Source organism: Maylandia zebra, linkage group LG15, assembly GCF_041146795.1.
Source record: "Maylandia zebra isolate NMK-2024a linkage group LG15, Mzebra_GT3a, whole genome shotgun sequence".
In the NCBI taxonomy this organism is placed as follows: Eukaryota; Metazoa; Chordata; class Actinopteri; order Cichliformes; family Cichlidae; genus Maylandia; species Maylandia zebra.
This window is the reverse complement of record NC_135181.1, coordinates 41,950,687-41,977,974: the sequence shown is the minus strand read 5'-3', so window position 1 is coordinate 41,977,974 and position 27,288 is coordinate 41,950,687. Positions and strand designations below refer to the sequence as shown.

General features: G+C 43.5%; 1 protein-coding gene across 6 annotated transcripts in view; it reads right to left on the bottom strand.

Annotated features, from left to right (window-relative positions):
• Positions 1 to 1,339: 1,339 nt before the first annotated feature.
• LOC143412737 (interferon-induced very large GTPase 1-like) overlaps positions 1,340 to 27,288 on the bottom strand; it is a 57,023-nt gene continuing 31,074 nt past the window's right edge. For all 6 annotated transcript variants that reach the window (XM_076874509.1, XM_076874505.1, XM_076874508.1 and 3 more), the window contains 5 exons: positions 24,693 to 27,281; positions 4,649 to 4,727; positions 4,398 to 4,493; positions 2,958 to 3,191; positions 1,340 to 2,626 (listed from right to left, as the gene is read on the bottom strand). In XM_076874509.1, coding sequence (XP_076730624.1) covers positions 2,382 to 2,626; positions 2,958 to 3,191; positions 4,398 to 4,493; positions 4,649 to 4,727; positions 24,693 to 27,281 — 3,243 coding nt within the window. In that variant the 3' untranslated portion in view covers positions 1,340 to 2,381. The remainder of the gene's footprint in view (positions 2,627 to 2,957; positions 3,192 to 4,397; positions 4,494 to 4,648; positions 4,728 to 24,692; positions 27,282 to 27,288) is intronic.

Sequence of the window (27,288 nt, the reverse complement as noted above, 5' to 3'; positions counted from 1 at the left end):
TGTTAAGAAAAAATGACGTATTAACTACTACAAAACACTTACCTTTGTGGAAATGCTTGGAGCAGACTAACATGTGAGCTGGAGTGTTCTGGGACGTTATATTTAGTCTTCGAATGGCTGCAATCCAGGCCATCCGTCGCCTCTTTGTTACTTCGGAAACATAGCTTGAACAGTTTCTCTTCAATGACGTAATCCGATAACAACCGATCTCTTTACCCGTCGGCTTCCCGTGGCTGTCATGTGACCAGCTATTGCACTTAATAATAAAACAGCTTGTGTTTATTTTTATCGCTGTGTACTGTAATTTCAATTGAAAGCCTGCGTGCACTAGTACCTCTTGCCACGAGTTCCCAGAATACTTTGCGGTTTTACCCCTGTATGACGTCACATTTTCAATCTCTATTGGATGGTGTTGTTGGGGATGGGGAGGAGTGAGCAGGGTCAGTAGAGGAGGTGTGAAGTGTCTGAGGTGTCAGAGGTGGAACAGCAGCAGCAGGGGTGGGTGTGTCCGCAGCCGATGTTGGAGAGTGCCTCATGGATGAATCAAATCAAAGAGGACAAAATGTATTTTTTAGGTCTCAGCCGTTATTATGTGTAATAAAACGCATTTATTACTACATAAGTGCAAAGTACAGGCACCAATAGCTGTTGGCACAGATCTTAGCTTTGTTGCTCCAACATTTTCTATCACAAGTCAGTGCTAAAAAAGTGTGAAAAATACAACTTTTAATGAAATTTCAGATTAAAATTTTTGGAGAGAAAATTATTTAAATCACAAATAACAGAAAACCTCATGTTTTAGTTAGTGTGGTCTGAATATGTAAACCCTAAAATACATGTAAATATTGACATGTTATAGTAATAACAGTGGGACACCATGTATTGTAATTAAAATGAAAATTTCTTAAAATATTACACTACAAAGTCCTTCCATTGTACTCATTGCTAGGAATATTTATGTATTCTACAAATATCCTTCTTTTTTTTGCAAAATTTATATTTAATTTTAAAATATTATATTCACCAAATAAACTAATTAAACGCACTGGCTTTAATATACCAAAGATTGTCCGATAACAACTCTGGTTCTCTTAGTTTTTTATTATTGCCTGTTTAAGCTACCACTGATATTCAATCAGGCAATATATTTCTATAGAGTTTTGACTTTAATGCAATACATAAGCAGAATAAGAGAGACAATTTAAATCAATAGCTCTGGTGCTCTTAAGTGTTTAAGCTACGACTTATACTTATGCTTATACTCACCTAAAACACTTTCATTGTTTTGTCTGCTACTTAAATCCACAAACATAAGTAGAACATGAACAACAAAGACATCTGACATTTAGCAATGTTTGGATTTAATAAGCCATCAAAAACAATAAACAGACATAAATGGTCTATTAAACTTCAGGAACTTTTTCGGGGACAGTCAGAGGTCCTGTGTGGGGACTTTGCTGCTACAGATTATAAATTCAGGCTTTGTGTATTTGCCCATCAGTCAATGGATGTCACAAAAAGCCCCTACTTTATGTAAATTGCTAAACACGTTACAAAATTGCAATGTCAAATTGCTTCAGTCCAGCAAAGGCAATACCAAAGATCTATTTAACTCAGTATAACAAAAGACAAAGAACAAAAAGACAGAATGAGACAACTCAAATCACCATCAGATTCAATACTGCATCACTCTATGTAGTCAAAAAGATTCAGTAAACTTCTGTTTACAACAGCTGTAATACAAGCAACTCTCCTTTCTTCTTTTTTCGACACCTTATTAAAGATTGCCGTCATAATTAAGGTAATGTAATATTAGTAATGTCATATAGGTTATATTTATCTATTTGCAATAAGCCACACAAGTTTCATGTAAAGCTCTAATACTTTGGTGCTAGATTAGAACACAGTGGATATCATAACCAATGATTTGCTACACCTAGCACTGCACACTGTATCAAAAGGTGACATAACAATTTGAAAGCATGCAAGACTTTTTGCAGTGGATTTTTTAAACTGAGTATTCCCCTCAAACAAATGGCCATAATTTCCTAACCATAGGTGCTAGGACGGTCATTCTTAGACCGTTTTGTTCAGAAGAGATGGGGGACACTGATATTATATGTTTCTGATTTCTTAACTGTTGTGTGTTTCTCCAAATCATTTATTTAAAATAAGACACCTAAGGGGGTCAGAGGGCTGGGTCAGAGGGCCCGGTGGCGCCAGTGTCCGGCAGCCTCACCTCTGTCAGTGCGCCGCAGTGCATCTGTGGCTACAATGTAGCTTGCCATCACCAGTGTGTGAATGGGTGGATGACTGAATGTAGTGTAAAGCGCTTTGGGGTCCATAGGGACTAAGTCAAGCGCTATACAAATACAGGCCATTTACCATTTAAAAAAATTACTCCATGCATATTTACTGTGTTTGTATAACTCGTTCTGTATCTCTTTGACAGCCCATTCGTTTCTGTCACACTTCAGTAATCCATGCTGACTGTCATGGAAGAAAACATGAACCTCCAGTTTAACGGTTGGATAATTTTCAGCCCAGTTTCTTCCTCCAGTTGAGTACTCAACATTGCGTGTATGATGCATTAGGACCAGAATGGCAGGTTTTTCACTGGATGACACTGAAAAAAGGAGATAAAAGACAAAGTTTATGAATTTATTTCTTGGAAAATGGAGCTGAAAACACCGTTCTGCTTAACACACGCATGTATTACATGTTCAGTTCATTTTATGACTTCGTTTTCAAGTTCAGAATTTCAGTAAACAACAATAAAATTTTCCTAAAGGGGAGACAGACTTCTAGACAGAGGAAGATGTCCAGCTGGAAACAGACTGAGAAACAGTGAGAAGAACATCTACAGAAGCAGAGGTCAGTTTGCACATAGAAGTAAATCTTCCTGCAGAGTCCACAGTGAACGTTGTTCCTTCAAGAAACTAAAATCACATTATTACCTTCCTCTCTACTCAGCGCTGCCGCCACATCTGATCCAATACGGGCTGTGATTGGACAGAAAACAATGATGATGTCACAGTCCTGTGGGCTGGTGATCTGAACCTCCAGTAACGCTGAGTTCACTTGTTCCAGTATGGATGCATGAGCATGAAAGGTCTCACCAGTAACAACAGTGCAGACCTTCGCTGTGCATCGAATCCATGAACGTGATGAAGATGACCTGTGTTTATTTGCTAAGAAAAACAATAAAAATTCAGGGTAATTTATCACTGAATAAATATTCAGGAACATGATGAAAAAACCCTGATATCTGACCCTGGGATCTGCAGGGTTTTACATTTTTGGACTTTTAAATTTTGTTCATTAATAAATATCCTCTATTTGATTTTTAGTTTGATGCTTTATATTATTATCCATTAATTTTCTTTCCAGTTGTTTGTATTAAAGTTTCTTCTTTCTGTGTTTCCTGTTTCGTCCTGTGCCATATGCCAGTATGTTAAGCTTATTCTTGCGTCTGCATTTGCTGGTTTAGTTATTGCTTTACACTTCCTGTTTCAATTCATTAGTTGTTTATCTCCTGTGCTTTGAGTTTAGTTTTAGTTCTCCTCCTGTGTCATTGTCTTTGAATATTATCATCTGCATCATTTTGCCATGCTGTGTCCATCCATCCATGTTCTTCTGTTTATACCAGATTTATTAGGTTCAGGTGGCGTGTGGGAGATCACGCATACATTGGGAGAACATAGAGACTCCACCCAGAAAGGCCCTGGCCAGATGGTGGAGTCAAACCCAGGACCTTCCTGCTGTGAGGCAACAGTGCTAAACGTCACGCTGCGTCCACTTCTCCTAGTTACTCTCATATGTACAAATAAATAGTAAATGCACTAGTTCCTGTATAGCACTTTTCTACTCTAACTGAGCACTCAAAGTGTTTTTTTAGATCTTGCGTCATTCACACAAACACTTTTTTCTTCATAAGTGCCTTATCTCTAATATTCATGCTCCAATTGATGCATCTGAGAGCAACTTTGGTTTTAGTATCTTACCCAAGGATATTTGGCATGCAGACTGGAACAGACAGGGATCAAACCACCAACCTTCTTAATAGCAGGTGACCTGGTCGACCTCCAACCAGTGCTGTCTTTCCTGATAAACCTAATTACAACTGTCTTTTTGTTAAATCCTGCCAGCCTTTTGTATCTTAAACTTTATTTGCAAAATTTCATTTAGGATTTAAGATTTATCCTTAATTACGTATTGTGACACCACTAATGTGTTGCTGTTTTTCCTTCAACAAACAGTTTCATTTTCTCACAATTTGAGTGAAACACGGTGCCATCAGCTAAATGTACCCAACGTTTCAAAAGTAAATATTCATATTTTGGAATATTTGTGCTAGAATGTTAATGGTAACTTCATAATGGTCAAACTTTGATCACCTTCGCAGGATTGGTCCAGTTCATCCATAAAAAGACTGCAGACCATCAGTAGTTCTTTCTGGCTAACTGACTTTTGCTTCAGCAAACCTTCAACATCTACAAAGAAAACACACACAGACAGAACATTACACGTGTTAAACACACACACACACACAAACACACAAATATATATTAACAGTATTTGTAAAATAAATTGGAAAAGTGTTTTTAAAGTGTTTTTCAAGTCATTAAATGTGAGTAGCTGTACATACACTGCTGACTTTCTGGTGTTGCATGCCTCAGTCTTTTAAGGACTTCCTGTTTTTTCTCTTCGATCACTTGTCCAACCATCTGCATTTAAAACACATGAAAACATAAACATGAATTTTTTAAAAACAATTTTCATGGCTCTTGAGCTCACAGCTCATTCAAGGCCACCCGCGTCGACCAAAGACTGTTGACTTTTGTCTAACCGGGTGAAGGGACACTTTCTCTCGGTTGAACACAGAACACACACACACACTCACACAAACAGATACACGTGTTCCCCATGTGATGTTTGTGTAATGTATGTATAGTCGGAAGGGAAAGATGGCGCTGGCACGGCTGGCAGCCTTAACCCAATTATCAATCAATCAATCAATTAGTCAATCAATTCAGAAACAAGCAGAAACCTCTTGCAGCAGTGCAAGTCGTTTGGCGGAGTCTTTCTTTTTTGTTTATCATTTTATAGGTAAAGTTTGATCGTGCTTGAGAGTTGTGATGCTCGACCCTGGCTGATCCTTCTTACACTTTCAGTACGAACTGCAGATCGGTTTTATTCTCTAAGATTTCTGATGATAAAACTTTGGAGGTAACACTGAATACACAAAGACTAAAGTGTTTTTAAACATTTAAATCCTTTATTACAAAGTTATTATGGCAGCATGACATAATTTGATAGAACATATAAGGGCTGTTATCATGTTATTAGGAAAGAATGGGTAAATTTGTGACAGTGGCAGTAAACCTTGAATTTAAACTTCATATGAACATAAACTAAAATTCATTGTTCTTGAATAATTAGAATTTTAAAGTTCGTGTATTTAGACACGTACAAAAGAAAAGACTTGCCAATTTCAGATGTCATTTACTTTCAACAAACACACAGTTATTCGTCTTTCAAGAGTTATTTGTCCAAATATTCATTAGTTAATAAATTGTAAAGTGCAGCGTCTCAGTGGAAAACAAGTTTCTTCAATTAAATGTAACCAGAAACAAAAGGGTAAAACCACACACAGCTCTGTTTGCTTCACTCGCACATGTCCAGACACTTGGACGCATGCTCAATCATCCAGGTAAGGAAATCCCCAAAGGTTGATTCTCTTCATCTGGACATAGCGTTTTCAGTGGGAGAAATGTTTCATGTGACTTCTTCAGTGTCAGCTGACTGCAGATTTTTCCAACCTTATAAACAGTACATTTGCATAATGACTAAAACTAGCCCACTAGTTATGTCTGTGAAGGTTCTTAGTCATCCAGGTCATCGTAGTTTAAGGAGCTTGGAAAGAAAAGCATCTGGACTGCTTTAAGTTTTCTTGAAGGTGTTTCACCTTTCAGCTTCTTCAGTTCTAAGAGCAGTTCTGGATTGCTCTCAGAGCTATTTTAAAGGGAGAGTGCCTAGCCACTGGTACAGATATGTTGATGACACCTGGGTCAAAATCAAAACCCAGGAAGTAGAATCCTTCACTGCTCACATCAGCGCTATGGATAAAAACATAGTCATGTGACTGCATGGCCACATCTCATGGCCATGAGTTCACCAGGGAAGACACAGAGGATAACTGTTTGCTATTCCTGGACTGTGCAATGCACATTGAAGGGAATGGAAACCTCAACAATTAGGTTTACCTGAGGCCCACACAAATAGACTAGTACCTCCTCTTTGACTCCCACCACCATCTGGAACACAAACTTTGAGTAATCAGGACCCTACAACACCTCGCAGAAAATGTTCTCTCTAAGCCTGAAGGGAAAAAGAGGGAAGACACAGATGTAAAGGAGGCTCTTAAAACATGTGGATATCAAGTTTAGCAAGTCAGCAAAGATGCACAGAAAAGAAGATCAGACACCAGCCAGGGGGGATCAGAAAGACAAACACAACAACACTGTCATCCTGTTATTGCTGGTTTATCAGAAAAACTCAGGGGAGTCTTCTCCAAGCATGACATCTCAGTGTACTTCAGACCCAGCCACACACTCATACTGTCACTTCTAGCAGGGCAAGCCGTGTGGGTTTTAATACCAAAAATGAAGGTAGCTGCTGAAGTGAGTGAGCTTTATTAATATAATAAGAGAAACAAACAGGAACGTTTTGTTAGAACAATAAACTTTTAACGTTATAATGTGATATAGCTCTATTTTTCTTTTGCCTGGGTGGCAGCTCTACGTTTACGTACTCAGATGAGCTTGTCAAAGTTCTACAAGTTGTGCCTCCATCTCTTGTGTCCAGATCACACGCTGCACTGCCGTGCTGCTCCACCTTTTCACTTTCATTTCTGTGCGTGCGCAGTGTGAGAGGCTGCGTTGAGGGGCAACAGGATTTCAAACAGGTTTGATTATCTTGCGACCATACGATTGATGATTGGGAGCTGGTCGTGAGGTGTTTAACTGCTTTTCGTTACCCCATGTGTACTACACGATGCGCACACAATTAAGGGAAAACTCCGGCCGATCCCCAAAACGGTTGCGCGACTGAAAAATCGGCTCAAAATGGGCCAAAAATTGCACAGTGTATGCCCAGCTTTTGGAGGCTAGCTCCAAACAAACATCCGCAGCTTGGCAGTGTATACAGCACTATAATGACCTGACCTAATTCTTTTGAAAACCATACATCTTTCCACAGGTCTCCACTTCATCAGACATCACCTAGACACAGAGCTGGATGAGGCCAGCACAAACAGCAGCCTAACCGACGAAGATCATGGATCCATGGGGTCAGGAAAGCCAGAAGCAGGGGAGCTGGAGAGGTACCATCCATCCATCCATCCATCCATCTTCATCCGCTTTATCCGAGGCCGGGTCGCGGGGGCTGCAGCCTAAGCAAAGAGGCCCAGACCTCCCTCTCCCCAGCCACCTCCTCCAGCTTATCCGGGGGAATACCAAGGCGTTCCCAGGCCAGCCGAGAGATATAATCTCTCCAGCGTGTCCTGGGTCTGCCCCGGGGCCTCCTCCTGGTGGGACATGCCTGGAACACCTCACCCAGGAGGCGCCCAGGGGGCATCCTTGTCAGATGCCCGAACCACCTCAGCTGGCTCCTTTCGATGTGGAGCAGCAGCTGCTCTACTCTGAGCCCCTCCCGGATGGCCGAACTTCTCACCCTATCTCTAAGGGAGAGGCCAGCCACCCTTTGGAGGAAGCTCATTTCTGCCGCTTGTATCCGCGATCTCGTTCTTTCGGTCACTACCCACAGCTCGTGGCCATAGGTGAGGGTAGGGACGTAGATCGACCGGTAAATTGAGAGCTTCGCTTTTACACTCAGCTCCCTCTTCACCACGACGGACCGGTGCAGCGTCTGCATTACTGCAGCTGCAGCCCCAATCCGTCTGTCGATCTCCGGCTCCCTTCTCCCATCACTCGCGAACAAGACCCCGAGATACTTGAACTCCTCCACTTGGGGCAGGAACTCATCCCCGACCCGGAGTGGGCACTCCACCCTTTTCTGGCTGAGAACCATGGCCTCAGATTTGGAGGTGCTGATCCTCATTCCCGCTGCTTCACACTCAGCTGTGAACCGTTCCAGTGCGAGCTGGAGGCCCTCACCCGATGAAGCCAACAGAACCACATCATCTGCAAAAATCAGAGATGAGATTCTGAGACCACCAAAGCGAAAGCCCTCCGCCACTTGGCTGCGCCTAGAAATCCTGTCCATAAAAATTATGAACAGAACCGGAGACAAAGGGCAGCCCTGGCGGAGCCCATCACCCACCGGAAACGAGTCCGACTTATTGCCGGCAATGCGAACCAAGCTCTTGCAACGGTTGTATAGGGATCGAATGGCCCGTAGCAATGGGCCAGACACCCCATACTCCCGCAACACCTCCCACAGGACACCCCGAGGGACACAGTCGAATGCCTTCTCCAAGTCCACAAAACACATGTAGACTGGTTGGGCAAACTCCCATGCACCCTCAAGTATCCTCGAGAGGATAAAGAGTTGGTCCAGTGTTCCGCGACCAGGATGAAAACCGCATTGTTCCTCCTGTATCCGAGGTTCGACTAGCGGACGAACTCTCCTTTCCAGCACCCTGGCATAGACTTTCCCAGGGAGGCTGAGGAGTGTGATCCCCCTGTAGTTGGAACACACCCTCCGGTCCCCCTTCTTAAAGATGGGGACCACCACCCCGGTCTCATGTCCACAGGTACTGCCCCTGATCTCCATGCAACATTGCAGAGGCGTGTCAACCAGGACAGCCCTACAACATCCAGAGCCTTCAGGAACTCGGGGCGGACCTCATCAACACCAGGGGCTCTGCCACCAAGGAGTTGTTTAACTGCCTCAGTGACCTCGCCCCCGGAAATTGGCGGGTCATTCCCCTCATCCCCAGACTCTGCTTCCTCCTCTGAAGACGTGTCAGTGGGATTAAGGAGGTCCTCGAAGTATTCCTTCCACCGCCTGACAATTTTCTCAGTTGACGTCAGCAGCGCTCCGCCAGCACTATACACAGTGCAGGTAGAGAACCGCTTTCCCCTCCTGAGACGCCTGACGGTTTGCCAAAATCTCTTCGAGGCAGTCCGAAAGTCTTTTTCCATGGCCTCTCTGAACTCCTCCCACACCCGAGTTTTTGCTTCAGCCACTGCCCGAGCCGCATTCCGCTTGGTCTGTCGATACCTGTCGGCTGCCTCCGGAGTCCCACAGGCTAACCAAGCCCGATAGGACTGTCCCACAGGCTAACCAAGCCCGATAGGACTCCTTCTTCAGCCTGGTGGCTCCCTTCACCTCTGGTGTCCACCATTTGGTTCGGGGATTACCACCACGGCAGGCACCAACCACCTTGCGGCCGCAGCTCAATGCAGCAGCTTCGGCAATGGAGACGCTGAACATGGTCCATTCGGACTCAATGTCTCCAGTCTCCCTCGGAATGCTGTTGAAGCTCTGCCGGAGGTGTGCGTTGAAGATCTTGCGGACTGGGGCCTCTGCTAGAAGGACCGGTTACGAATCAATCAGAAGTTTGTGTTCTAGCAGACCTATGGAGGGAGCTCTGTGCGGTCTGCACCAGTTTTTGTATATAGTTTTTTCCTCCCCTGTCCCCTCCCTTGCAGACATATCTCTATGCAAAGTTAAAATTCCAGTAGCACTAGTGAAACATTGCAGTACTTGGCAGGGGTATGGTGGCCTTATATTTTACTACACATTGACGTTCCTCTCTTGCTATCTTCACATTGGGACCATTCTTGGGCACTTGCCGTACCGATGCTACCATTGATTATTCTGTCACTTAACGTTAATGGTCTTAACTCCGCTATTAAGCGGACACGTGTCCTTGAGTACCTAAACCGTAAAAAGGCTGACATTGCTTTAATCCAAGAAACACATCTGAAACAAGGTGATGTGGCACGTTTTCAAAACAAACACTACAAACTAATAGCTTCGTCCTCAGCCCCAAATAAAACCAAGGGTGTCTGTATCTTGCTGAAGAGAAAATTCGACCTTACTACCAGGTATAACACGAGTGATGAAAACGGCCGGCTGGCACTTGTAACTGGCAGTATCTTAAACCATAAACTGGTATTCGTATCTGTATACTGTCCAAATGAGCCAGACAGGGACTTTTTTACTTATATTGCCAATACACTATTAGAATACAATGATTATTCCATAGTGTTGGGTGGAGACTTCAATGCTGTCGTCAACCCCGTTTTAGATAAATCTCATCCAGATGCAGTAGCTAATCTCTCATCTTCTCTGTTGAATACACTTATAAAAGATCTTAATCTCATCGACCTTTGGCGGATGCAGAATTTCGACATTAGGGATTATACATTCTTTTCTAATAGACATAAGACATTCTCTAGGATAGATTACGTTTTTGTTAGTCCTTCCTTAGTTTCAGGTGATACATCTATTTCTATTCAGCCAATCTTGATATCGGATCATTCAGCTTTGTTATGCTCTGTCGATCTGCCCAATTTAAAGAATAGGGCCCCCAGGTGGCGCTTTAATACGTCCCTATTAACTAACTCTACCTTTCTCAGCCTGCTTAAGCTCCAGCTGAAGGAATTTTTAGATATCAACGCTAATGAGGATATCGACCCACAAGTCTTATGGGAGACTACAAAATGTTTCATTCGTGGCTTTTCCATCTCATTCTCCTCCATGTTGGCAAAAACAAAACTTGCTCAGGTGTCCAATCTAGAAAATCAGATGGAATCTTTACAGAATCTGCAAAAACTTATTCACTAGAAGAAGAATATGATGCAATAACCTTGTCCAAAGCAGAGTTCATCTTGCATAGAACTAGACAGAAGTACTATTTCGAATCAGAGCGTCCTAGTCATTTGTTGGCACTTATGCTTAAAGAATGTGAAACAAGGGCACATATTCCAGCTATAACAGCTGCAAACGGTAAAATTACGACAAATCCTCAGTCCATTAACACCACTTTCTCGTCATTTTTTGTAAATCTGTATTATAAAGACACATCTCCTGGATGCACTGGTACGCATCTTCAGTGATGTATCCTAGGGTCATCAGGTGTTTCGGGTCTCACAACATCATACACCCTCGCCCAGGCGACCCAGCCGGGGGTGATCAAGCCCCGACTTGCGTACCAGTAGCTACCCACGGATCAGCCCTCTTGATCCACAGCCACCTTGTGGCTTTCTCTGCCGCTTCACTCACAGCCTGGATGGCCCTCTTCTTGGCTGGCCGGAGTGATGTTTTTACAATGTTCTGAGGGAACTTTAGTTGTTTACCCAGGTCAGCCTGTAGCTGCCAATCAGAGGCTGTGTTGAGGAGGCCAGTTGTCAAATGTGGGCGCACCTGGGGTTTCTCTCCAGCCTTAATAAAAGAGATTGCCTTCCTCGGAGCATGATGATGCTTGCTGGTGCTGATTGCTGAGGCAATCTTTTCAGCAACTACTCTGAGCACCTGGTCGTGCCGCCAACAATACCGACCATCGGCCAGGGCCCTTGGGCAGCTGCTAAGGAGGTGTTCTAGGGTCCCTCTTCCAGAGCACAGGGAACAGGCAGGTGTCTCGCTCTTTCCCCACAGATGGAGGTTTGCTGGGCTTGGCAGAGTGTCATATACTGCCTGCACTAGGAATCGGATCCGGTGGAAGTCTGCCTGCATGATGTTTGCCCAGGTGACCTTGCGCTGCAAGGTGCTCTCCCACCTTGTCCATGCTCCCTGCCGCTTAAGGCCTACAGCTCTACTTACTCGCTCCTCCTCCACACCTGCTCGGACCTCTTCCTGGAGTAGCTGGCGTCTCTCCTTTCCCTGTGCCCTGCTGACCTGGGCCTTTGGGACATACCCCAAGCCTGCTCCCCCTGTTGCTAAGACCCCCATCAGTGTTTTCTGCCTTAGGCGTGACTCCGCCACCTCAACTGCCTTCTCAGCCTTCCACTTTCTTCCTGTCCTTACCTCAATACCTGCTAATGCCACCTTGCAGTCTTTTGAATCTCTGTACTGTAGGGCTTCTCGTGTGCGAGCCACCTTGAACTCTTCTGTGAGACCACTGAAGGGTAACTGCACGCTGTTGCTTGTCCCATACAAGGCAGCGCTGGTGAGACTGCGGGGAAGTCCCAGCCACTTACGAAGAAAGCCACTGATCTTTCTTTCAAGGGATTCCACAGTAGTTATTGGAACTGTATAGACAAGCAAGGGCCACAGGATTCGGGGCAGGATTGAATGCTGGTAGATCCAGGCTTTAAATCTTCCAGGCAGGCTGGACTTATCCACCTTAATAAGCCACGCTCCCAGCTCCTCATTTGCCTTCTGAATAGCAGTAGAGTCTTACAGGCTGGAGTCAAAGAGTTTCCCCAAGCTCTTAACTGGTTGTTCCGTTATGGATGGAATAATGGTTCCTGAAATTGAGAACCGGAACTTGTCCGTCACCTTGCCCTTCTTCAGTACCATCGATCTTGACTTGGAAGGTTTAAAACTCATCCTTGCCCATGAGATGAGTCTCTCAAGACCTTGCAAGATCCACCTACACCCGGGAACTGATGATGTTGTAATGGTGAGGTCATCCATATAGGCTCTGATAGGGGGCTGACGAACACCTGACCTTGTTAACGGCCCTCTGCACTCCACCTCCGCAGCCTTTACCACCATGTTCATTGCCAGGGCAAAGAGCGTAACTGAGATGGTACAGCCTGTTATTATACCTTTCCCGAGTCGGTGCCAGTCTGAAGTAACTGCCTTAGAAGTGACCCTAAGCCTGAAATTGGCGTAATAGTCCAGGATCAGGTCCTTGATCTTGCTGGGAACATGGTGGAGGTGTAAAGCATGCTCAACCAGTTTGTGTGGGATCGACCCATACGCATTAGTCAGGTCCAGCCACAATACAGCTAGGTCGCCTCTGTTCTCATGGGCTTCTCTTATAAGGTGTGTAACTACACCAGTGTGCTCTAGGCAACCAGGAACTCCTGGGATCCCCCCCTTCTGAACTGATGGATCAATGTAATTGTTTCTAAGGAGAAACTCGGTCAATCTCCGGGAGACAACGCTAAAAAACACCTTCCCCTCCACGCTCAATAGCGAGATGCTCCGAAACTGGTTTATGTTTTTCGAATCCTCCTCTTTGGGAATCCACACTCCCTCTGCGCACCTCCACTGATCAGCAACTCTCCCTCTCCGCCATATCACCTTTAAGATCTTCCACAGGTGGCGAAGCAGCTCTGGGCAGCGCTTATAGACAAGGTAGGGTACGCCACTGGGACCTGGGGAGGATGCTGAGCGGGCTGCTTTGATGACCTCACACACCTCCTTCAAACTTGGCTCCGTCAACTTGAACTCTGCTGATGGTGGGGCAGGGTTGATGAGAGCTTTGTTTGGTCCCAAATCTTGTTCCCTCAATGGGTCACTCATTGTCTCATGAAGGAAGTTATTCACCTCCTCTGCTGAGCACTCCAACTGCCCACTTCGCTTAACCCCAAGCAATTGTTTGGAAAAGCGAAAGGGATCAGCAATAAAAGCTGCATGTTTCCTGGCTCTCTCTCTTCCTCGCCTCCTGTGCCATTCTGCTCTACGGAGGGTAATCAACTTCTTCCGCAAGATGTTATGCAGTTCCTCTAAAGCTTGCTTCTCCTCCGCATCAGCGTTCTTGAACTGCTTCTTAAGGCTCCTGAGCTCCTGGCGTAGTTGATGAATCTTCATGGCCCTGCGGTTCATGGTGTAAGGGGTCTTGTTGTTACACTTCTCGATCAGGCCGAACCTTTCTGAGGCGTAGCTGACTATGATGGTGGTCATTGTTTTAAGCCTGCTGTCGGCATCTCTTTTGGCCACAGCTTGTATGATGTTGGAGACATCCTCATCAAACTTCTGCCACTCGCTCCGGCTGCTGGCTGGGGGCCACTTAATCCGCTGTTGTGGAACTACACTGCTTGGATTGGAAGAGTCCAGTGCATGGAGGGACTGGGCTCTGTGGGGTGCCTCCTGGCCGGGCTCCTCCTGCGTCTCACCAGGTTCAGGACCTGTGCGTTGCACCTCACTCTCCCGCTCCAAACATTTCATTCTAGCCTGGTGGACCTTTAGGCCATGCTGGTTCTTACACAGCTTGCCGCAGATACATGTCTTACTCGTAGTCCTTTCCATTGCGTTGGTCGTTAACCTTAAGTCCGTCCGATTGTATAAATCAGATATCAATTTTAAGGATACTATCTGTAATAGCTTTCTTGAAAATCTGGATCTACCTCATATTCCACAAGCAGATCAGGATGAGCTAGAGGCCCCATTAACTCTAGATGAGCTGCATAGAGCGCTGAAAGACCTTAACAAAGGTAAATCACCTGGTTTGGATGGCCTTCCGCCAGAACTATTTCTAGAACTTTGGGATACAATAGGCTCGCTCATGCTCGGCTCATTTAATTTTGCAATCCGGAACGGGTCTTTCCATAGAGACCAGAAAACAGCACTTATTACCCTTCTCTTAAAAAAGGGAAAGGACCCTCTTGAGTGCTCTAGTTTCAGACCGATATCTCTGCTCACAACTGATCTCAAAGTATTTGCAAAAGCTCTCGCATTGCGCTTGGAAAGAGTTATCCATGTTTTGGTCAATGCAGACCAGACAGGATTTATCCGAGGGCGGCTTGCATCTGATAACATAAGACGGCTGTTGCACATCATAGATGCCGCTAACAGCTATCAAAATCCATGTGCAGTATTTTCACTTGATGCAGAAAAAGCCTTTGATAGGCTAGAGTGGGACTATATGTGGATGGTATTGAACCACTTTGGGTTTAAGCAGAAATTTGTTGCTATGATTCAAACACTATATCACTCACCTCTTGCTAGTGTCTTAACAGGGGACCTGGTCTCTCCCCCTTTCACGCTGCAGCGTGGAACGAGGCAGGGTTGCCCTCTCTCTCCTCTCCTGTTCTGCCTCTCTCTAGAGCCCCTAGCACAAGCCATCAGACAGTCCACAATTTCTCCCATAAGAATTGGTGGTCAAGATCATATCATATCTCTATATGCGGATGATATTATTCTGTTTTTGGACAACTATGAGACGTCCATCCATCCATTAATTAAAAACTTTGACCATTTCGGCTCTCTATCTGGCTACAAAATAAACTGGTCGAAATCTGCTCTGATGCCTTTGAACATTAAAGCTACGAAAGTTTCCTTACCCGGTTGTGTTCAGATCAAAAGCACTTTTACTTATCTGGGTATTTCAATTCATAATAGTATTCCAAAGATAATCAAGGACAATTTTACTACTATGCTAAATAAGATCAAATCCGATTTTCAAAGATGGGACAATTTAAAAACTTTGCTTCAGGGTAAAATCAACACAGTAAAGATGAACATACTGCCACGGCTTAATTTCCTTTTTTTTTATGTTGCCACTCTCTCCTCTAACTTATTTTAAAGACATACACTCTGCGGTGTCTAAATTTATTTGGAATGGCAAAAGGCCTAGGATACGTTTGTCAACATTGCAGCGGCCCAAATTGTTTGGTGGCCTGGCAGTGCCAAACTTCGAGTTTTTTTACTGGTCGTTCCAAATCAGGGCGCTTAGTACGTGGGTCAACCCAGAGGCTACTACTGCGTGGAAAATGATCGAATCCGCCAAGGCAGCACCGCATAGACTGCAAGATCTTCTGTTTGCTAATGTTCCCGCCAATACGCTCTACAACAACAACAAATTCAGACCTATTATTGCCAACTCTATACAGGTATGGAGGAAAATAGAAAGGCGGCTGGGTGCTCCAGTTAAATTTTGTAAAAGCTCACCACTCTGGCATAATTTAAAGTTACTATGTGGCAGCCGACCATTTGTTCAACCCTCTTGGTTCTCACTCGGGATAAACCTTTTTGATGATCTATTCAACGCCCAAGGCCTCTGCTCATTTCAGGACTTAAGGACACGTTTTTCTCTTCCTGCATCTTCTTACTTTGTGTATGTTACAGGAAAAATGATTCTATGTTTCTTTACCTTCTTTTAAATGTACAAAGATTCCCTTTGTCTATGGTTAGATTAGTTTAGAATTATCCTTTTAGACTTTCCCAGCGAAGACATATTGTTTTGGGACATATTGTTTTAGATTGTTTTATCTCTCACAGCTTTCTCCCAGCTCTCTGCTGACGAGACTAGCGCCACATATGGAGTTGTTTATTTTATGTTTATTATTTTCTTATCCTGTTCTCACTGTCTTTCCTATAAAAAGTGCCAAGCCTCTGTTCACGGTGTGAGTTGTTCTTGCAGCTCACCCGTGTGCACGTTAAAGCATAAAAAGTAACCTTGTCTCATTGTGTCTTTATTTCTCCTGAGTCTTTAACAGAGTTTTCCCCCAACATTTCTTGGTCCTTCGGAGCCGGAGCGCCTCCATCGTGTCCCATCTCCGTGACCAGTCCACGTTGTTCGCCTGTCGACAGCTCACACACCAGGTGTGTGGTAAAAGACCAAGAGCGTTAAATTCGAGTCTTGGCCAACGTCTTAGAAAGCGACCCACGGTGGTGGGGCCCGATCGAGGTGGACCAGACCCGGCAACACTGACCAGGTAGATACAGACACACTGACACAATTTTGCGTAAAAGCGTATTTTGAATTCAGGGAATTTAAAATAGCGGAAGTAGCTCGTCGACTGGTAGCTTGGAGCTCGTCGACTGGAAGCTCCCCACTTCTGTGGGTTAGGTTTGGAGCTCTGGGTAGCTCCCCCAGCTGGGTCTAGACTGGGTCTAGGGAGTAAGTAGCTCTGGGAGCTCCCCTTATCATAAGGGTTCCGGTCGCGCGCGCGTCGAAGCTGTGAATGTGAATGTGTGTGTATTGTTTTAATTAACGGAGCAAGCTGAATTTTCACGGTCCAATAAGAGACTGAGCTGCTCCTACTGTGTTTTTCTTTTACTGCTGTTCACTGACGTGCTGGTGAGTTGAGAGAACGGTCGAGTTCCGTCTCGTAAAGTTCACACCGCTTTCGGAACTAGTCCGAAAGTCGAAGGGCGTGTGAGCAACCACTCTCGTCTCTAATACCAGCGAAGGTGATAGCAGCTGTATCGTGTATATATTACTTAAACAAAAATAAGTAAATACATAAATAAGATGGGTAATCAAGCAAGTGAAATTAAAACTCACTCCTGCTGACGAGCAGTGGTGAGAAAAGAAAAGTCCAGACGCCGGACAAAAACAGAGAGAGATTTAAGAAAACAAAATATAAACAGTCAGAAGAATAGAACTCAACTGCCAGTTTAGTAAAACCAGAAGACGAGACACTGTGCAGTGCCCACAATCCTTTTAGTAAACCATCACTCATTCCTGCAGCCGCATCTGCAGCAACACCCATATCAGGAAGAACATAATAATCCCTTATTAAGTGAAAACTAGAGATCAAAGTAGTTTGAAGTAGTTTAAAAGGGTTGAAAACAGACCCCACTGAGTAGATATAAATATAAAAAGTACGAAATAAAGATAAACAAAGGGAAAATTACAGTAGAAATTATCTTTAGAGTATTTGAAATTAATAATAGCAAGGATAACAACCTGTAAAGTGATATTAACAATGAAACACAGTTGGCATGATGACCATGCCCAGCATGTATAAAATGAATATAAAGCAAATAATTCACACGAAAATATTTTAATAAAATAAATAAGGTATATTAAGGCTGTGCCACTGTTCAGCCAAGGACAGTGTGTGAAAAGGTAACTGTCTCCACCTTGGGAAAATGGTGATAACTGCAGATCACCTGAAGCCCTTGATGGATACAAAATAAAATATAAATAATACATTATAATAGAACTGCCTGGTCCGCCATGCAACAGAGAGAACAAATGTGACCGCAGATTGGATGAATTCTAAATTATCTGTTTGCTGAATAAGATGATCCTAACTATCAAATTGGCTCAGTAGTAGTATAGTGGTACACACTGATAAAATATTATAATATGCTATTGCTGTTATATAAGACAGAGGATAATATTAACAATGACATAATATTAATATGAAGAGGCACCTTAATCGGTTATGATGTGAGGTGGATAATTGTTAAGCAGTAGTCTGCATCAAGCTTAAAGTTTGCTGAAACTCAGTGTAATGACATGTGAGAAAAAGACAATACAGAGAATAACCAAACTAATGAAGTGCATAGAGGCACTTGACCAGCTTGAAACTTATCATTCTAGAATGACACATTGCTGAGATATAGAGCACACCTATAATAACAACCAATAAGCAAAACCCTGTAGACAACAGCTAAAACTACAGGATTGAGAAGCTGAATTAAATATGTAGACACTGCTAAGCTGATGAGCATGTTACACATTTTCTTTTCTTTTTATTTATTTGTTTCTTTTAGAGCAGAAGCTGCTGTAACACACCCAAAGAAAGACTCTAGGTCTGACCAACCGTTTCAGTCATGGGCAAAAAGATGACAGTCAATAAAATTCTAAAAGATAATTTATTGACGGAAAATATATCAAGAGATAAAAGATAAAACAGTCCAGTGTCCCACTTATGAATTGTATAAAAACACACAGTCCCAAGGCCAGAGCCAGCTATGCCACACGGCCAAGTTGCACTCCACATGTTGCCTTTAACAGGGTTAGAAGTTGTCCTTGGAGACCCACCACCCTGCAAGCATATAGTCAGTGGTCACTCAAGCCTCTGCAACCCTGTTGCCTTTAGGCTGTGGCATATAATAGGCCCTGGACTGCACAGAGAGACAAAACGACACACTTAATATAAAATTCATAGCGCAAAACCCATCCATCCCAAACATATCTGATTTCATCACATTACATACCTGCACAGAGAGACAAAACGACACAGCAGTGTTTGTAGTGTGGGCTATAAGTAGACCAGTGTATCAGTGCAATCAAGTACACCTGCCTCTAATTAGTCCAACCTCATTCCAGCCATTGGCTCACCAAAAATGTGACACACACAAAACCACTCCCAACCCAGTGCAACTTCACACAATAATATGGAGCTGAATTAACACAGGCACATTAGTCTACCATGTTACAAGCTGCATGCTATTAAAAGCCAACATATGCAGACTTCTGCCTTGTTCGGGTGGCAGCATTTTTTCTTTTTTCTTTTGTGTCCTGACACGTTTATGTTTTTGTTTTTGTTTGATTATTTTGTTGGTTTTGGAAACGAATTTAAACGAACTTGTGACAATACTTGAGAGTCACAGTGACACATAGTGATTAGGCATATGATTGAAAAATGCCTAGGTTTAGAGCTGTGAGCTATGAGCTGTGAGCAATGCAAAGTTAATATATATATATATATATATATATATATATATATATATATATATATATATATGTATAAATGGGAAACAACCCTACCTTGAAAGTTTGAAATGTGTGAGATCCACGAATTGTTTGAAAAACTAGAAATTATTTAAAACTGCCTTAAGTGAAAATGTAGTGTTGCATCTATTCTCCCAAACCAAGACAAAAAAAGAAGAAGCATTCTGTAACTTAGAAATAAGGCTGACGTGTTGACAACAGACTAAAACACTAATTCGCAGGTGGCTATCAGGAACAGAGAGGCGAGCAAAGTCACAAACACCAAGGCTGCAGACAGCCACGCAGAAACAGCAGATAACATAGAGACAACGCCTGCTAGAACCGTGGAGAGGAAGGTCACTTCACACGAGATTGTAGGAGTAGGCCACAGAGAAATAATGCAAAACAGTTTTGAGGCAGCCACTTAAGAACTTACAGTTTTCAAAGGACAAATTAGTTGTAAAGTCAGCATTCAGGCCACACAACTGTACAACAATTAACTGCCCCTTTAGAACTAGTACATACAGCAAGTGGCCGCAGGTGCTTTATTAAATGCATATGACCCGTCGTGTCCAGTAAATTTGCTAGGTAGAGACGCTCTGACAAAACTTAAGATAGCAGTCATGCCATTCTTTTCTGGTATTACACCTGAGTGCATGCTAAATGACACCCGCCACATCCACTTTCCAGAAACCGACCGAGTATCACAACATTCTGAGATTTAAACAAACTCCAGGCCCAGATCCACCTTATGATCAGCAAGTGTGGAAGCTAGGAGAACAGCATTTGACCTTACAGCACAGGCCGAAATTGTGTAGGTTACGCAGTAACCACAGATAGTAAAATAATAGAAGCAAAACCACTTTCTTCTTCATGTTCTGCACAGAGCGCTGAGCTGATAGCTGTGATACGCGAAAGCTAAATACACAAAGACAAACTAATAAACATACATACAGACAGCCAGTATGTTTTCTCTGCTGTGCATCATTTTGCAAAAATTTGGCAAAACAGAGGAATGATTACACCAACCGGAAAACCGGTTCAGCATGCTAACCTCTTACAACGCCTACTGACTCTTTCATTACTACAGGCAACAATTTTGCTGACAGAGCAGCAAAATAGGCGGCACAAATGAGAAACATCACATTGATGGCAGTAAACACACATCAGATTCCACTGGATGTGTTGAAAAATGAACAAAAAACAGCAAGCACAGCAGAGCGGGCAAAATGGCTAAAACATGGTGCAGTTCTGAAAAACGACTTAATGATGCGTTATGGCAAGCCAGTGTTGCCAAAATCCCTCCACAAAACGGCCGCATTTGTCAACGGGGGGACTGACCAGTATTGTCAACTCTCATTTCTACAGTGGTTATAGATGTATTCTCAAAGTGGCCAGAAATCTACCCAGTGAAAAAGGCAGATGAAATGTCAGTAGCAAAATGTATGTCTAAGTTGTAGGAAAATAAAGAGATGATTGTAAATAACGAAGAATGTAATGATGTCTATCAAGTGTCTTGCAGATTACAGCCCGGTGACTGGGTTCTGATCAAGGTGCTCCAAAGGAAAAACTGGAGCGCACCCAGGTGGGAGGGACCACATCAGGTTCTCCTCACCACGCCCACCGCTTGCAAAATTGCGGAACGACCATCCTGGATCCATCAGAAGTGAAGCCATCTAAACTCAGCCGACACAGGCTCGCCCAATTGTTGTGATCTCGCCCGGTGGAGGGGTCAGCCTTCCTGGCCGGGGGGTCTACTCACGACAGGAGGGTGTGTCCTGTCGTCATGAGGTGGTGGCTCCTAATAACTGCAGCGGCCCTGACCCTGGCCGGGCTCCTCATCTTTGCTTCCGTGAGGGACAACAAGTCACGCTATATGAAGAAAAGGCAGACACTGTATGACAAAGGAAAGTACACCAAGTTTCCCCATGGCTACGCCACTAATTTCTGGTGGCAGTTTATGAACACTACAGCTCACTTGAATAATAAAACTGACTGCTATGCATGTACCCATATGCCCCTATCCTCGCAGACGTCTGGCCTGTGGCCGTACAGCATACCTGAAGATCGCAGTTGGTGCCTGTTGGGCCTGGCAACACATCCAGGCTACGGTACTCTTTGGTCCAAGGCCAACTACAGCATCCCAGCAAAAGCAACCTGGAGGTCATCATCACCCACAAATGTGAACTGTTCCGGACAGACCAACCTGCTGACCTGGCCCCAAGTCTCAGACCCACTGCCTGATGTAATTCTACTGAACAAGCTGAAGGCAGCGCAACTGCCAGTATGTGTGATGAACAATGGATCGCGGGCAGTGGGGGAGCTGCCTACTCACCTATCTACCGGATGCCACTACAAACAAAGACTCAGTACCAGACAGGATGTGCACGGACGGCACCAAGCAGTAAAGGAACCAGAGTTTCGCATCTGAGGAGGAGTGAAACTCTTACAGAGCTTGATCCCCGGCATTGGAGCTGCCGAGGTGCGGGATCATGTGGAGATCAACCAATATGCTCTGCTACGACACATCAACTTTGCCAAAGACCCTGGGACCGGCTTTAGCAGGAGAACAGAAGGCCATCAGAACGATGGTGCTGCAGAACAGACTGACACTAGACCTGCTAACAGCATCACAAGGAGGAGTTTGTAAGCGGAGACATTTATGAAGCTTTGCAGAATTTGACCATTCTGCAGAAATATGTCACTGACCACACATCTGGAGCAGCTACACCGCCATGTCTAAGAGTAATGATTTCAAAGATGATAACAACTACAATGACTGCTTATGTTGCCGTGCCTCAAGAAGAACAGCATCCCGTTGCAATTCTGTTAGAGGAGAACTTGTAATAGCTACTAATAAATGACGTGGTGATTAAAAATGACGGAGCTCACGGGCGCGTCACTGCAACTCCCCCTGACTTCTGCTCCGCGGCTGCTGGGCGAGCCCTCATCTGGGACTCTCCTCAGCTCTTACTGGAACAGTGGCGCGGCTGCCCCTCTGTTGGTCTTCCATGGTCTCTTGTGTTCTGGGGGCCTCTGGATGTCTGGAGTTTTGATCTCCTCCATACCCGCTTCACACCCTGGAGGACGGGGCTGTGGCCCCCCCACACTCCCTAGCAGATCATTACATGGAGAAACCTTTGGAATGCAAGCATGCTGATCCACACATGGATATTCACAGACGCGGACTAAAGCTTTCTTGGCTGCTGCCTCAAAGCACACTGTGCGCTGTCTATCTTGCGTGCTGCACAATATCGTTTATTATTTAGTAAATATTGATATCTATGACTAGCTAGTTTATTGTGATGGTGCTTTGTTTTCTCTATTATTATGTTGCTCTTTGTTGTTTGCTGTCTCCTCTGTTTGTTTTTTTTGTTTGTTTTTTTTTTTTCTCCATACAGGTGACCCAGGAGTTCTTTTTTTTTTTTTTCTCTCTCTCTTCCCCCCCCCCTTCTCACCGTCTCTTCTCCCCTTTGGTTTTCTTTCTTTCTCTCCCCCTCTTTCTCTCATTCATTCCCCCTGTCCTATTTATTAAAAAAAAAAAAAAATGACAAAGGATGAACTGAAGCTCTGCCATCACGTAATGTCGCATACTGCTGTTTCTGATGTCATTTAAAAAAAAAAAAAAAAAAAAAAAAAAAAAAATGACTTGTCAAGTGATCATGCACTGATTAACACATTAGTAGTTATACAGGTACAACATGAGGTTTATATTCTTTTCTTTTTATTATTTTATTTTTGTAGTTTTAGTTTTATTGTTTTCTCTTGATTATTCCTTTTGTTATTTCATTTACCATGCTTTTCTTTGTTCTTTTTATTATTTTATTATTTGTTTTATTCTTTAGACCACATGATTTACATTTCTGCTATGCTGACATTTTGAAAATTAAAAATTGCTTAAGATACTTAATAAATAACCTTCACAGACAATTGTTGTATACATTTAAAATAAGTTAAAACAGGAGGGAATGTTACAGGAAAAATGATTCTATGTTTCTTTACCTTCTTTTAAATGTACAAAGATGCCCTTTGTCTATGGTTAGATTAGTTTAGAATTATCCTTTTAGACTTTCCCAGCGAAGACATATTGTTTTGGGACATATTGTTTTAGATTGTTTTATCTCTCACAGCTTTCTCCCAGCTCTCTGCTGACGAGACTAGCGCCACATATGGAGTTGTTTATTTTATCTGTTTATTATTTTCTTATCCTGTTCTCACTGTCTTTCCTATAAAAAGTGCCAAGCCTCTGTTCACGGTGTGAGTTGTTCTTGCAGCTCACCCGTGTGCACGTTAAAGCATAAAAAGTAACCTTGTCTCATTGTGTCTTTATTTCTCCTGAGTCTTTAACAGAGTTTTCCCCCAACAGTGTATCTGCAGCTCAGATCAGCTTTAAAAGCATATGGTGTCCCCTGGGATTCTCCTCTTCCCTCTCATCCCATGTTGGACTGGATCCTGCCTAAATCTGGCAGACCCTCTGTTTCCAAAATCTACAACAAATTAGCCGAACATGGTATGAAGTCCCTGCCCACTGAATCTATTTGGGTCAGGGAACTGGGAGAACTACAGGTTAATATAGACTGGGATACAGTTTGGTCTAATCTGAGTTTGACTTCTAAGAACCTGGCACATCAATTAATTCATTTCAAAACCATACACAGAACATACATTACACCCTATAGGAGGTTCCAGATGAAACTACAGGCTACGTATCACTGTCACATCTGCAATGATTCATCACCTGGCACGTTTTTGCACATGTTTTGGGACTGTCCTGTGGTATCCAATTTTTGGGTCTTTGTGAACTCTGTGTTATCTGAGATACTGGAAGTTTTTTATGTTCCCAATCCTGGTCTTTGTCTCCTTAATGATACCTCTGAAATCTCCTTAAAACAAATGCAATGAAAAATGTTGTTCGCTGGATTCACATCTGCAAAGAAGACTATTACAAAGCAATGGTTCTGTCCTGACATTTGTATGGAATCATTCTGGAGGCGATGTCTTATCCGTGTTATTGGTTTTGAACATACCACAGCAAAATTAAATAAAGCTCGACCCACGACTGTTGACGCTTGGAAAATCTTCTCATCCAGAGTTATCTCCTGGAAGAGGCAATAATTGGTTTTAACTTTGTGTTTTTGTGTCTTTTCTTTGCTGTCCCTATGCCTTGTTTGCTAATGTTTGCTTTGCTACTGCAGTTTAGAGTTGTGCTGTATATGTCTGTACCTACCCCCCCCCCCCCAACCCCGTTTTAAATCAATAAAATGTTGATCACAAAAAAAAAAAAAAAACAATGCTTTTAACTGACTTTTTTAAAATTTAATTTCATTCCCACATTTCTTCATAGCTTTTACTAATTTCCTTAGAAAAAAGAACTTACCACTGCCTCGGTAGATTCTTTCAGAAGGGTGGTCCACACGTTCTCAACATTGGTTCTGAGCTGTGAGAGAGTGATCACACCAGACTGAAGAGAGAGGATGGTGTCCTTCACTTCTTGGAGGCTCTCACTGTAATCTGGATTTGGAGGACCCATGGGTGAACTGCTCTCCCAAAGCTGGGCACAGTATTTCACATCATTCTGCACATCAAATTCAGTGACATCACTGAAGCACTCTGCATCACAAAGCTCCTCTCTGGCTGCTAATTTGGTCATGTGGTCCAGTTGTTCCTGCAGGCATCTCATTCTATCCATCTTGTTCTGTGGTACAACATCTGTAACATTGTGGTAAGCAAACACACATCTGGGAGAAAGCTGGGCTTTCTTCAGCCTCATGAAAGCCTGAACAACAATCTGCAGAATGCCTTGATTCATCAATAGATTATCGCCAAAGAGGTTGATCAGCGTCAGGTTTCCCAGACCAACAACAAATGTGGCCAGTTTGTCGTCATGGTGATGAGTTGTGTTACTGTCCATAGCTTGCAGTCCTTCGGTGTGGACTACTAGAACATAGTCAGACTTTAAGTCCTTTTTCATCTCCTCTGAGAATTTGATCAGCTGCATGAAGGCACCCTTGGTGCACCTGTCAGCACTCACTGCAGACTGCAGTCCAAACATGGCATTCAGCATGGTAGATTTCCCACTGCTCTGTAGGCCCAAAACTGACAACACAAAAACTTTCTGGTCCCCCAGTGTCTTCATGACTTCCTCTAAAAGACTCGAGATCCATTTTAAAGGCAGGTGACCTGCATCACCATCCATTAGTTCCACTGGGTGTCCTGATATCATCAGCTGTGCAGCCAGCTTTGGGTATTCACACCAGCCAGTGGGTCTGCTCTCTCTCTCTGTTGTACTTGTTTGGGCTTCGTAGATCTGTCCCATTTCTCTGAAGATGTGCTCCAAGCCAAAGGATGCAGACTGCAGTTTTTTGACCAAGCTTACAAGCTCCGTTTGTTTCATTAATAAAGGACCTGACTTGTCACATTTGACCTCAGACCACTTGTCATCAAAACTCTGGAGAAGAGAAGAAATATTCTCTGTGGAGAGGTCATCCATGAAGATCTGAGTCCATTTCAGGAAATAATCTCTGTCTTTTGGTGGCAGTTCCCACAGGTTTTTAATGAACAGCTCAATCAGTTTACTGCAGGAAGCAGCAGGTTGTTTTTGACATATACCCATCAGTTGCTGCTGATTTTTCTGCTGCTTTTCAGCAGCAGGAACTGATAGACACTGATGGCGCAGACAGGCTTGGAAGGGGAGGAATTTATCTTTGGTCTCTGAGATATCCACGTTATCCTTTTTGATCATATCTACTATTTCCAAAGCAGCAGATCTGCCTTTCTGACAGGCTAGGTCACTTTCATCCACTCTGACTCCAGGGAGCTCAGCCATGCTTTCAAGCTGGAATAATGGTTTTGAGCTGGAAACTTCTAGAGAAGATAAAATTTCTCTAATGATCTTTGTCAGTTCTTCAGATACATCTGACTGGTGTCTGCATTTGAGGCCCATTTTGTGTTTTCCCTCTTTTGTCATTGCAGCATCACCACTTTCATCTTCAATCAGACAAATGAGAGGCTTATGAGACTGAGAGAGGGTGGATATAAGTGATTTACTTTCTTCATCATTTTGAAGAGATGGAACAAGAAAAATGTTGATGGAGGATCTTTCAATCAGTATATCACACTGTGTTTTATAGTTCAGAGCATCACCGTGTAGATTACAAAAAGCAATGCAATCACTGAATGCATCAGTGGGTTTCCCAGCAGGGCAGTACCAGGCTATCTCTGCCACACCATCCATCAGGTGGCGAGCCCTGGTGCTTCCTGGGCAGTTTCTGTGGAAGAAGGTGCTGTGACGGTTGTTGATCAAAGCGTTCAACAGCTGAGATTTAGACACTGACGGAGAACCCAGGCGGAAAAAGGACACCAAGGGTGTCTGAGCTTTGCAAACCGAAATACTCTTCATGTTGACGATGCGTGAGCCATCTTGGATCTGAGTCACCTTCCAGGGTTTTCTTATTTGTCTGAAAGTCCACAGAGGACACTGAATCTCCTTTGTGACTGGGTCAGGGACCAGCAAAGGTAAGGCATACTGACACTGAGAGAGCTTTGTGACCATCATCTGTTTAAGGAAGTTGTCTGAGCAGTGAAACACTGCCATCTGAACATCCATTGGATGCACATGAGACTGTTCTGTGTCCACACTGGAATTCAAAAAAGTTTCCCATTCACTGTTTTCTTTTTCAATGATGTGAGTTATTGTCCCCTCAGGGCTGTCTTGTCTTACGGGAATATATCTAGCTCTGTAGTCCAACATCATAAGCCTGTGGAGAAATACATGAGCCAGATTTTTCTCAGATGAGACATGATGCTCTGTCACAGATGGACGGATTTGAAGCAAGTCTTCTGGTGACAGCTTCTGTTGATGTTGTTTCTGAATTGTTAGGGTTGGAAGGTGAAGTCTATGAAGCAGTGCCTCAATTGGTCTTTGACATGACCTCTTCTTTTTAATTTCATCAGAAATCTTTACTGACTGCAAG